Source organism: Cucumis sativus, chromosome 1 (genome assembly GCF_000004075.3).
Source record: "Cucumis sativus cultivar 9930 chromosome 1, Cucumber_9930_V3, whole genome shotgun sequence".
NCBI classification, from domain to species: Eukaryota; Viridiplantae; Streptophyta; class Magnoliopsida; order Cucurbitales; family Cucurbitaceae; genus Cucumis; species Cucumis sativus.
Genome location: NC_026655.2, coordinates 917,166 through 930,036, shown reverse-complemented (window position 1 = coordinate 930,036; position 12,871 = coordinate 917,166). Strand labels below are relative to the sequence as shown.

The window sequence follows — 12,871 nt, the reverse complement described above, 5'->3', positions numbered from 1 at the left end:
ATGGTCTATTCTGAATAAAGTGCTTCATTTTTTTCATATTTTTTCTATAAAGTAAGACTTTTGTGGTTTAAGAAATATTCAGTAATTAAAGATACTATTAACAAGGAGTATGATGGCACTGGGCACCACTAAAACTCTCCTCTGATTAAGTGAAATTGTTGATTCACTGGATGGATACAGCTTGGATGAAAGAATTTTTAGTCAAACGGATTCTCCCTTTTTACAAACAAATGGCCCTTTATATAGGGAACAAAATTTGTTAACCGCCTAACTACCCAACTAATCAGCTGAAATAAAAACTAAAGAACAAGAACTATAGACTAAAGAATACAGAAACGGTTGTTGGAACTGAGTCAACTAAACTACAAAAAGAAACCAGCAGCCGCTGCACCTTAAAAATAGCCAATAAAACTTGACAAAAAGAAAGTTTATACAGGGGTCAAGTCTAATGCTCATAGTAAAAAGAAACAAACAGTGAAAAAAGAAAATAAATCCCAAAAACTGAGGACAAACAACAATCAGTATCATAGTAATAAATATTAAAAGTAAATTTACTTAAGTATGATTAAACCTACAAAACAGAGCAACATTGAAGAATAGAACACCAATAAGCTCATGACAAATAAACAATACAAAACCTGAACTGAAATTAGCTTTTGTAGATCAATATCTAAATCCTTTGTTCCAGCTAGATTGACAACTACAGTGGGTAAAAGCAGCTCGGCAATCTCAGCTTTTAGCAACACAATATCTAGACATAATCTGAAAGCAGACAATTAGAATCAATAAATTTATTGATGAATAGTGGGCAACACAACCCTAAAACCTAAACCCTCAAAAAGAAAGAAAATGAAAAAAAGAGAAAAAAAACCTTAGAATCACATCATTTGAGTGTCCAATTAGTGAGTACACTAACGGACAAATCCACCTCTCAAATGTTTTACCATTGGTCTCCCACACGGTGGAACTTTCCACTGAAATAGCCTCCGCTGTTATAAAAGTTAAGTTGATTATACGCAGACAAGGAGACTATCAGCGTTAGTGCATTACAATAAACAGAATAGCTTAATGCAAGCTATTCTTGAGCCAATGGTCATCGATCATAATTGTAGATTTTCTGGTTATGTATGAAAATGAAAAATGTAAGAATTGATTTTGTACTGATATATGAAAATGAAAAATGCAAAACTCACAAAAGACGCCAGCAATCAAGAATGAAGTATAATAAACCTTTGTCTTATGCAGCAATTAGTGACCAGTCCAACCAATAGCAACCAATAAAATATAAGAGGTGAATTCTAGCATTCTATAGGCTTTTGCATCATCTGCCAAGAAAATCTAAAAAATCATGACCCTAAATGACAATAACTTTAAATGTCTTTTATGTACGACAGAAATTTAACCAAATGCTTAATTTGATTGAATTAACATTGTTAAGAAGTGTCAGTTAAAGAAGTAGACATCAATACCTTTAAATCTGCTTTCAAGGTCCAACAAGTACCCATCCACCAGCTTAATATTAAGCCCTCTCGAGTGAACCTAAGTTATGTAACAAAAGAAATGAATAATAGATATATCCTACATATTAAAAATTGTTAGTCGGATTGAATGGAACAAACCAAGATTTTAGAATCAAGCAACTTTTTCCCATAGCAATAGTTAGTACCCTTTCCTTGTCATGCATTGAAACCACCGACATTACATTTCTTTTAGGGATAAGAAAGAATTTCATTGATTGAATGAAATATCCAAGGATATTCAGTCACAAAAGAGCCAGTATTATAGGGAGTACAAATGATGTTTTCAATTAGTAGTGAAGAAAGAAAATTAGAAAAACTGTAGCTTTGCAAAACAGACATATCCTTACACCAAAAAAATGCATAAAGATGCTCAAACTTCAGTATTACGGTAAATTGATGAATTTTTAGGCATTACATTTCAGTTCCAAATCATTTGTGTTGCCTCCAAATTTTTAGGCCGAGGTCAACTTAAAACTGGCTGTCATACATGGAAAGACTGCAGCATATTTGAGATGAATATTGGCAGTACAATTAATGCTATGAGCACTTTTCTTAAATAAAATCATTTTTACCACATTCCCCATTATGCTACGAAATGGGGCACAGAATGGAACCACTACAAAGAACCTCCAGTAGTTACTTCCTATTTCTAAACATTATAAGTAATGTAATTATAAGACTATTCAGCTTTGTCTATAGTATATATGTAATAAATCTTAAGAAATGAGTACTATCAGTTATGAACGAGAACTATGACCATTCCATAACTAAGTATTGATCAGAATAGAAGGATTAAAACTTGCCTCTAAAAGTGATCTCTCATAAGAATCAAACTTGAGTAGAGTACTTTGACCTTTTTCAGTGGAGAGGATCGCCTGGTCGAGAAGGGTGAGAAAAAAAATTAATTAAACATGAATAAAGTTTCTGATGATTCAGAGTAAAAGGAAGCACAAAACAGATGTAATAAAAACTATGTTAAATTACAAGTTTAGTCCTGAATTTTAAGGTCTACATCTATTTTGTACTTGAACTTTCAAAGTGTCTAAGAGATCCCTATAATTTTAATAGGTCCCCGAATTTCAAAAACAAACAAAAAAAAAATCGAAGCTCAAGGAATAAATTTTTAATTTTGTTAGTCCACAAATCAAATAACACAAGTCTCTAAGATAAGAGAATAGATATATAAAGGCACCTAAATAATAATAATCCTACTAATCTTTATGTATTCTTGTATTACAGAGGGGAACTTTATTTTTCCATTCATTTAAATGGTCTTTTTTAGATTCTTACTTTTTTTTTAAAAAAAAAAAGGAAACGATCTTAGATTTTTACACTTAATAAATATCACTATTTTCTCCCAAAAGATTCCCTGTTTTTATTTCTTAGATCATTTAAACTATTACTTTGATTTTTTTTTTTAAAGTTGTTTCTTCTTTTGATGATGATGAGGAATATATTTGCAGAAGTCTCTGGATGGTCATTTGAGAAATCCATTGACAAACAGAACCACCAACATGGATCAGTTCAATAAATTCATTGATGATTGTCCTATCATCCCCCCCCCCCCCCGCCCCCCCCCAAAAAAAAAAAAAAAACACACACTCCCACTTTCATGAAAATCTTGTTATGTCTCTTATAGAATGGTCTCCTATATCCAATCAATGCAATGTTATATCTCAAAGTGGCATCATCAAATGTCTTTCACGGCTTACCTCTGATCATTATCTGATACATTTGTCACTTGGAATACAGAAATGTTGTTATCTTGTTATTTTTAATTCAAAAAGATGTGGATGGAACATCGCACTTGCTTTAGAGAACAAGTGGAGTCGAAATCAGATAACTGGGTGGGCTAAAGTTATGAAACAAAGACATTTTTGGATGCACTTCAACCATAAAAACCAACTTGCTTACAGAGATCATTCGAGGTGATGACTTCGAGAAAAAGCTTGGACATGATTTGAATAAAGTTCACAGAGAAGGAAAGATACCAAAGCTGAGATTATGGAGCTACCCTTTCAAGAATAAATCTAGTGGAGACGAAAATGTAAGATCAAATAGACAAAGGATGCGAATGAAAGCAACAAATTCTTTCACAGATTCATGTCTTATTGGAAAAGAAAAAAAAAAATCTATGGTCGAAATTCTCTCCAGACAAGGCCAAAGCTTGCTCAACGATGATGACATCGAAGCTGAATTCATTGACTTCTACAAGGGTAGTTACACAAAAAGAGATGGTAATCATACTCTTTCTATTATTGACAACTGGAATCCATGGACCATTGAACAAGCACAAGCTCTTTAATTATTGAGCAAGAGATTTTGCGTGTTGTTTCTGACTAAAGAAACAGTAAGTCCCCTAGCCCAGATGACTTTACATCAAAAAATTTTAGAAAGTATTGGAACACTAAAATCCAATATCAAAAAGCTGTTCCAAGACTTTTTGAGAAGGCCATTGTCAATGCCAATCTTAATGAAACCTAAATTTGCCTCATCCTAAAAAAGACACATGCGAAAATGGTTTGTGATTACAGACCAAACAATCTTACCACATGCCTCTAAGAGGTCACTACTAGAGTAATCTGAAAGACTTGAGAGTGTTCACCCTTACATTATTTCAGAGAACCAATTTCCTTTTGTGGCCAACTGAAAATCATCGATACATCCTTGATAGCGAATGAGCTGATTGATTATTATCAGACAGAGATCTAAGTTTTCCGGAGCAGGCTTGTATCTCATCTACAAACTACTACATCGTTTTCAATGGAAGACCAAGATTAATCAGGGCCAATAGAGATCTTAGATGGAGAGACCCTCTCTCCCCCTTTCTTTTCACCATGGTGGTGGATTGCCTGAGTCGGATGCTCACAAAGGGGACCAACCAACATAATTAAGGTTTTTGTTATCAGAAACTCAGGTCCCTCCATAGTCCACCTACAATTTGCAAATGATTAATTACTATTCTCCTCTCCAAATATATAAAAGCTTACAAGTTATTTTGAGATCATCCATTCATTTAGACTGGTATCAGGGCTTGACATAAATCAATCAAAATCTGACATGTTGGGCATTAGCATGGAAAACAATACAGTTAACTGTTAGTGATATATAATTAAATTTGCCTTCAACCACTAGCTTAAGCTTTTAGGTGAATTGGTAGTTTAATATGGTATCTGAGCAGGTGGTCCTCCCCACATTGTCGTTTCCTCCCCAATTAAAATTGATAAAACTTGTTGGGCCTTTCAAATATTTCAAGCTCACAACCGAGGGGGAATGTTAGTGATGTATAACTAAATTTGCCTTCAACCACTAGCTTAAGCTTTTGGGTGAATTGGTAGTTTAATATTAATTAACTGGTCCAAGCTTTTGGCTACAAGATTAGCTTGTGTCCATCTACATACCTCACCCTTCCCCTAAACGTCAAGCCTTTCAAAACCACCTTCTGGGAGGCCATTATGGAAAAGATTGAGAGGAGATTAAAAGGCTAGAGTGGTACCAATATCTTCAAAGGTTGAAGGTTAACATTGATCCAGCCCACCTTATATAACCTTCCCACATACTTTCTAGAGATCTTGGGAACATATTTCCCCGATATTTTCAAGAACATAGTTCCATCACATAAGAATTAAAATTCACAAACCCAATGAAATGAGCATCTTATTACGCCATTTTCCAGTTCAAGAAAGAGAAGAGAGAACCGTAAACGGGTCTTCATAGACTAACCTGGAGAACTTGGGACGTCATATCTACTATTTTAACAGAATCATCCATCAGGTACCTTTTCAAACGTTTTAGAAGTTCAACCAGAAGATCTTTACATATCCCAGTTTCAATTTTCAAGTCTATTTCTGAAGCATTGCCATTAACAACTGGGCGAAAAATGTGAATGGTCTTAGAGTCCCCAGGTAGATGGAAAACAACACAGTGTGGGTCACCTATACCAACCTGCGAAACCAATGAAAGGACAAAATTATTTCAGAACTCAAAAGAAATAATGTACTCCGAAGTAGAACAATGTAGAAAATTAATACCCTAGATACAAAATCTGACACCAGCTCCCTTATACAACTCGTATCATCTGAACTACACATTCGCATAAGTTTCCAGACTGCAAGTTCCACTTCATGATCATTGTGCCAATCAACACTCTGGATCTTCTCAGAGTGAAAAACTCGACCCCCAATCAACTTCTTGTGCAATGCTTTTAAACTGCAAGGTAAGCAAGGTTGTAAAAGACATATCAGAAGCAACTCAAAAGAAATAGCACCATCTTCATCATATACAGGCTGGAATAACCAATTCAAAATAAAAAATAGAACACCAGTTCAGCATGTTGATATCGAGAAACAGTAGTAGAGAAGAAAAATCTGAGTATGGTATGCAACAAGTTCTTAACACAGTTAAAAATAAAAATAAAAAGTAATAACAAGTTCTTTAATATTGCATATTCTCTATACTGACCTGAGCACAACCTAATAAGAGATCCTAGACGGCTAGACCCATGGCAAACAAAATACTGTGTTTAAAGGTATGCAACAAAATGAAATTTACCTCCATAGTAGTAATCTTGGCGGTAGGTTGCCAGAACGGTTGACTAACTGAAAAGAAGATGAGAAGTGGGACATGAGGAATTACTTAAAATACACCATTAGGGATCTAATCTAATCCTTCGATTGAAGAAAAAAATGATCTCAAACCAAAAGCTTAAAACACGTTACTCTCAATAAATGATCCCTTGGAGAATACCCTCTGCATAGTTCCTGATGGAATTTTCGAATATCATCAAATATATCCATCTCGGGAAAGGGCTCCAGTTCCTGCACCATCAGCAAAATAAAAATAAATAATCAGGATCCTAAAACCATATGGCACAATATAACATTAGATGTAAAGAGATGTATGCCATCTGATTCATAGAATACATAGACAAATTTTTTACTTACGAAACTGAAACATTTTCTAAAAAAAAGAATTACAACAAGATGAAAAGGGTATTAAGGAATCCTTTACAATGTAGAATGTGCTGCAGTAATTCAGTTTCCGTTCAACTAAACATGGGGATTAAGGTTGACCAAATGGGGAAAACTGCAATCCCAGTTTGGAAAATTTGTCCACATCGAAAACATAGATCTATAATTGCAAAGCAACTTGGGAAAAATAAATAAAACCAATCGATAGAGTTCACATTTTGACAATGGGAGAAACTTACTTTTATGTAATCATGGAGCGATGAATCAGAATCCACTGTGAGTTGGCGAATCAAAGATATGAGGTGAGATGTTCTATTGTCAAGAGAATCTCCATCAGGTTCAGAGGGGATGTAACATGCCACCAGCTTTGAGATCAAGAACTATGGTCCCAATGAATTAGAAGCCAGCCCAACCAACGAGGTACTCAAGAAAATAGTGAGCAGATTGTACATACCTGAAGTTGTTCTCCGAGGACTCTACTAATTTCTTTGCCAGGACTAGATTTGAAAGATTTCAACAGGATTGAAAAGATGTGACAACTTTGGTCTTGTAACGACTTATTGCCAATGAATTGCCCAATCAAATTGAATAGGTAGCTGCATTAACTTAATAAGGTCTAACTAAGATTTATGATTTTGATGAGCAGAGCATTAGCAAAAGTCACTCTAACATCTATTTATATAACGTGAAAGAACCTCTAAAAAGACAAGGGGAATAAAGCAAAGGAAAAATTGAAGTAACCAACCACAAGACAAATTTTGCTCTAAAGCAAAGGAAAAATGGCTTTTCCTTGAATCAATGAATACAGTCTAGTACTCAAAATTCAATGAAACAAAATAAAACATAACACACCTAGAAAAATACAAATGATTTAAGTTGGAAAAATAAAGGCATTCCAAATTAAACATAGTGTCGAACTTTTCTATAAGAAACTTCATCTTAGTTAAGACTTATTAACACATTAACAATATACTTTTAATAAGAGAATCTTCATTCAAGAGCCCTTGTTTTCCGTTCTAGGTTGTATTTCTTTTAGCTTTACCTTTCTGGACAAGACTAGTCATGGGATTCTTTTGGTTATATTGGCTTCTTTTTACTTATTATGTTTCACTGTAATTTGAGCATTATTATGTTTCACTGTATTTGCTTCTGTTTTGGTAGTATTGACAATAAAAAGTTGTTTCCTTTTTTAAAAAATAATAATAATAAAAATAAAAATAGAATGTTATGCACAAAAAATGCACTCACTTTGAAGTGCTAGAAACAACAGCTCTGTGACCAAGAATGTTGATCAGCGCTTCAATTGATGCCAATCGATGAGATTTATGCCTGTGATGAATTGCTTCTGTGATTTTGTAGTGCATCTCTACTATAAACTGCACGAATACAACAGAGATTTATTTGGTAAAAAGATGAAATAAAATCAAAGAAAATAAGGGAAAACAAGATGAGTTTTCCCAATGTAACTGAAATTTCTCTATAATTTGAAGAAGCGGAAGGACGTGCCAGGCTATATGACTTTCCTGAAGTGAACCAATAAAAGGCAAAAGGCTACAAGCTATGTAATATTTTTCTATCTAATATAAACATATAAGAATACCGTGAATACTCTATCTGGACGGAAAACATTGATTCTGTCAATAACACCACTTAATGTTTCTCTGCTCTCCCTTGAAGAATCAAGTTAACAATAAAGATAGTCACTTCTGCAAAACAGGAACAACAAAAAACTACGAAAGAAAATATGTAAAGAAAAGCAGGAGCAAGATAAGAACTCACATTTCCAAGAAACCATCAACAACTGTTTGAACAGCAAGCACAACAGTATCCTTTGGAAAGAATGGATCCATAGGTTCTGATGTACATGATGCTAAAGCTAAGATCTGACTGATAATGGACACCTACAAGCAGGTAATAACAAGTAAAAATGATTGTTGAACATCTTGCCAAACTCTGCTTTCTTCTTCTTCTTCTATTCTTAGCAAGCGAACTCTATTTTTTTTTAGACCAGAAATTAACATTGCTTTCAAAGTCTTTATCACATCAGATCCAAATTAAGCAAATTCTGTTTTCTTTTTTAGACCAAAAGGATTGTGCAAAGGAGTACATGAAGGTTGTGGGTTTCCAATCCCCTATTACACATAATTCAACAGGAAAGCAAAGATGGTATACTTGGAGAAGTACGTTGAAGCTTATTATAAGTTTATTTCTCAAGCAGATAAAAACAAAACAAAAGAAACAAAACACAGACACTTCCAAAACAGACATGCATTACAAAGCAGAACCACCAACCAATTATTTACCGAGAAAAAGATACATATTGTTAATAGTTAAAAGCTACAACCCAAATTGAGTTTGGCTCAGTGCTAATCGCCATAGTCTTCCCTCCTAAAGGTGGGAGGTTTGATCCCCATCCCCATCCCCGACAAAGTAAAATGTCACGATATTTTTCTTTCCTTATGAAAAGATATAAATAAGATAAGAACTAATAACTGATGATACATCAATATAGGTGGCATGAAGAGCAAATAATTCGTGAGCATTCTCATCTGACATAAAGCTGGGCGATTGCAAAGAGAAGGTGGACGTGTTTAATCTTAAATATTAAAGGAAAGAAAGGATCAAACCATATGTTTCTTTATAAGTATATCTCTTTCGCTCTCGGTTATTCTAGCAAAATGCAACATCGAACTTTGAAGGACTATAGCTCCCTTTTCATATCCAGATCTCTTGCTGCAATGCAGTGCCATACAATAGGAAAATATTGGCACAAAATAGCTTCTAATTAGAGCTTCCACTGGTTCACCAGCAACCTGTTCGTTTTTTTAAACAAGCAACACACTTTTCATTAATGAAAAGGCCAAAATGTTCTATGATACAAAGTCCCCGGGAGTAAAAAGGATACAGAAAATACAATTATAAACAATGAAAATAAAAAGTATGAAGAGTGAATAAAAGAACCTCAATTAATACAAATACGACAGGAGAATTAAGTCCTTAAGTATGCATACAGTACATAACACATTAAATAAAAAATCAACATTCAAATCTATTAAACTGCCAATTCACCCAAAAGCTTATGCTGGTGGTTGAAGGCAAATTTAATTATATATCACCAGCACTCCCCCTCACTTGTGGGCTTGAAATATTTGAAAGGCCCAACAAGTAGAAATCGATTTTAATTAGGGAGAAAACGACAATGCAGGGGCTTGAACACAGGACCTCTCTGAACCACCTACTCTGATAGTGGTTGAAAGCAAATTTAATTATATATCATCAACAAAATCTGTTAGAAACAGTAAGCTTGGGTCATGTTGAAAGCCCAAGGGTAGTATAGATTTATTTTGTCCTAATTTTTTATTATTTTAATTAGGCTTGTGTTGCCTATACCATGGTTTTTCTCTCTATACTAGGTTTTCACTTGACACTTGATGGAACTCGAACGGAGGAAACAACCACCGGGATCAGCGCCGCCGTCACCACCGTCGTCAATGCTCGGATCAGTGCCGCAATGGAGGATCTATTTTGCCGCTTACAAAAACTTCCGACCAACCCTTCCCTTCAGCCACAACACTTGACAAACTTCCTCCTCCAACTAAAAGAGGTCCGGCCACCACCACCCTTCAGCCTCAGCTCACCAACCAACCTCCCTCCCTGCCACACGGGACGCACGCGTGCTGCAACACCACCCAACAGTAACCTAGTCGCAATCGAATCTTGGGTTTCCTACACACGCCACAGAAGTTGTGGCTTGAAGCAGCTAAAGGCGAATACAGAGTTACGAATTTAGGAATCTGTGAAGAAATCTGGCCCCAGAAGGTGTTGTCTGATCTTCGTCAAGACTATGAGGTGCCTATGAGACTATTTTGCGATAACAAGGCAGTCATTAGCATTGCCAATAACTCGGTCCAACATGACAGAACCAAACATGCTAGCATCTGCATCTCTTACATACACTCGAGCCAACAGATTGTGGTAGCATCTGCATCTCTAACATACACTCGAGCCAACAGATTGTGGTAGCATCTGCATCTCTTACATACACTCAAGCCAACAGATTGTGGTAGCATCTGCATCTCTTACATACACTCGAGCCAACAGATTGTTGATATACTCATAAAGGGGCTCCTCAAACAAAACTTTGATTCATGTGTTAGCAAGTTGGATCTTTCCAACATTTACATACCAACTTAAGGGGGAGTGTTAGAAATAGTGGGCTTGGGTCATGTTGAAAGCCAGAGTGTAGTTTAGATTTACTTTGCCCTAATTTTTTATTATTTTAATTAAGCTTGTGTTGCATATAAATATTTCCTCTTTGTATCTTTATTATCATCGAAAGATAACAAAAAACATCTATACCATGGTTTTTCTCCCCGTACTAGGGTTTCCACATAGACCTTGTGTTCTTTCTTCGTCTCTATTTTTCCATAAAATTCATAGTATTCAAACATTTAGCTATACTTCTTGAGCACTAAATCTTTTAATGTATTGAATGACTTTAACCAAAAATCTTCCGTTTAATGTTTTTGTTGAATCTGTTATGATGCTAATACAGAAACTGGGATAAAAAATAATGTTTCCACACATTAAACTTACACTAGCAATCCAGCCAAGGTTGGAATTATCGCCATGTAAAATAACAGCAGGAAGAAGCCAATGGCAACAATACTGAATAAAGTAACTGGGTTCAGAATCCAAGACAAAAAGTTGCCTTATCTGCACGCATAGTAAAAAAAAATCAATTATCGACAATATAAAATAAAATTAAAAAACAGAAGCCTCACAGAAATTTAAACGCGTTAGAAAGACAAACCAAGTGAACCACCAAAGCAAGAATGCTTATATTTCAATTCCTATTTTTAATATTTTTTTATTCTTTCATATCAAGTCAAGCATTTCTGTAGAAGGACAAATAGGTTATACAATTGTTATTTCAAATTAAAATATTTCCTGCAATACAGTCCCTGCTCCATGGGTTAGTGATACAAATGCTCATATTTCAGTCCTTGCTGGATGCAGGTAAACAAAACGCAAAAATAAAGCTAGAGCATGACAAGAATGTATTGCAGGAATTAAAAAATCACAGCGTGAGACTAGTCAATATCTAAAGAGTAAATACTAATCGGTAAAAAAAAATTCAGATTTTACCCGGGAGAACGTTTTTCTTTAGTAGTAACAGTAATAAGTTTTTCAAAACAATCAAAAAACGGAAGGGAAAAAGAGGAAGTCAATTTACCCTGTGCTACCATTGGAGTGAATAAAAGGAATCCAATTGTTCGAGCACATAAGATCAGATCCATACCTCAATAAGTGCAGCTAAGCTCACACCACAAGTAACCCAACAAAAGAGAAGTGATCCCATGAGTTCCTCCAAGTACTGCAAAAACATTTTAGAATCTCTGATATGCAATATAAAAAAATTCAGAATTTCACAATTATTGAAACTAAGGTAGTATGTATTTTGTTTGTTGATGATTGTACGGCTAGTTGACTTGACTATGTATCAGATGCTTGAGAAAGGTGGTAAGGGTGAAGGTCAGCACCATTAAAGAAAGGATTGACGTGTGAAGATCAGAAGGCAATTTGATGTAATAGGATTAAGATAAACAGGAGGTAAGTCATAGATTTCGGCAGTGCGGTGGGTAACTCCACTTATTTTTAGGAGATGTTGGCTGAAGTAACCAATTTGGTGTAGACCAAATAGAAAAGTTCTATACAAAAATGAAGATGACCCAACAATGTACAAATGATCTAAAATATATAAGTTGAGTACCAGTTACCAATGACCTAGAAAATCGATAATAAAGCCTAAAGATTAAAGTACCAAAACTAACCAGCAACAAACAATCCCAACTAGTAAACAACTCAAAATCTGACAAATAAAAAGATAAAAGCATTTAAGAACCCTCCAAATCACATAATTATGTAATCACATTTTGTGAGGATGTGGGATATCCTCTGCCTAAGGTCCTTGCTTACAGAAGTCTCTTTCCCCTTCTATGTGCTGTCTTTATCTTAGGGAGATGGAAACCATGGAAAACTTGTTTTTACATTATGAGTTTGCTTCCAAGGGGTAGAGTATGATGACGATAAGATGATGGATGGTCTGAAAGGTGGAAGCTTTTGTGGAAAAAGAAAAATTCTTTGCAAATGTGCTACCGATACACTTTTGTGTCGTCTTTGGAAAGAAAGAAGTTGGAGAATGTTTGAAGATAAATTTACTTCTTTTGATTCTTTTTGGGTTCTTGTTCAGCATACTACCTCTTGCTGGTGTACAAATTAACAAATTTCTTTATAATTATAGTCTTTACAATTATTAACAATTGGAGGACTTTTCTAGCTTAATTTCGTTATTTTTTGGGGGGAGGGAGGGTCCTCACT

At 34.9% G+C, this 12,871-nt stretch overlaps 1 protein-coding gene across 3 annotated transcripts in view; it reads right to left on the bottom strand.

Annotated features, from left to right (window-relative positions):
* Window positions 1–12,871, bottom strand: part of LOC101208785 (serine/threonine-protein kinase ATM) — a 64,420-nt gene that overhangs the window by 24,555 nt on the left and 26,994 nt on the right. For all 3 annotated transcript variants that reach the window (XR_004214017.1, XM_011658584.2, XM_031880103.1), the window contains exons 29-44: window positions 11,793–11,867; window positions 11,087–11,206; window positions 9,118–9,303; window positions 8,270–8,391; window positions 8,091–8,160; window positions 7,739–7,866; window positions 6,945–7,086; window positions 6,730–6,870; window positions 6,239–6,337; window positions 6,072–6,118; window positions 5,552–5,729; window positions 5,244–5,465; window positions 2,324–2,395; window positions 1,470–1,539; window positions 872–989; window positions 639–762 (exon numbers count right to left, since the gene is read on the bottom strand). Coding sequence is in view for 2 of the 3 variants with exons in the window: in XM_011658584.2 (XP_011656886.1) it covers window positions 639–762; window positions 872–989; window positions 1,470–1,539; window positions 2,324–2,395; window positions 5,244–5,465; window positions 5,552–5,729; window positions 6,072–6,118; window positions 6,239–6,337; window positions 6,730–6,870; window positions 6,945–7,086; window positions 7,739–7,866; window positions 8,091–8,160; window positions 8,270–8,391; window positions 9,118–9,303; window positions 11,087–11,206; window positions 11,793–11,867 (1,914 nt within the window). In the remaining variant the exon portion in view is untranslated. The remainder of the gene's footprint in view (window positions 1–638; window positions 763–871; window positions 990–1,469; window positions 1,540–2,323; window positions 2,396–5,243; window positions 5,466–5,551; window positions 5,730–6,071; window positions 6,119–6,238; window positions 6,338–6,729; window positions 6,871–6,944; window positions 7,087–7,738; window positions 7,867–8,090; window positions 8,161–8,269; window positions 8,392–9,117; window positions 9,304–11,086; window positions 11,207–11,792; window positions 11,868–12,871) is intronic.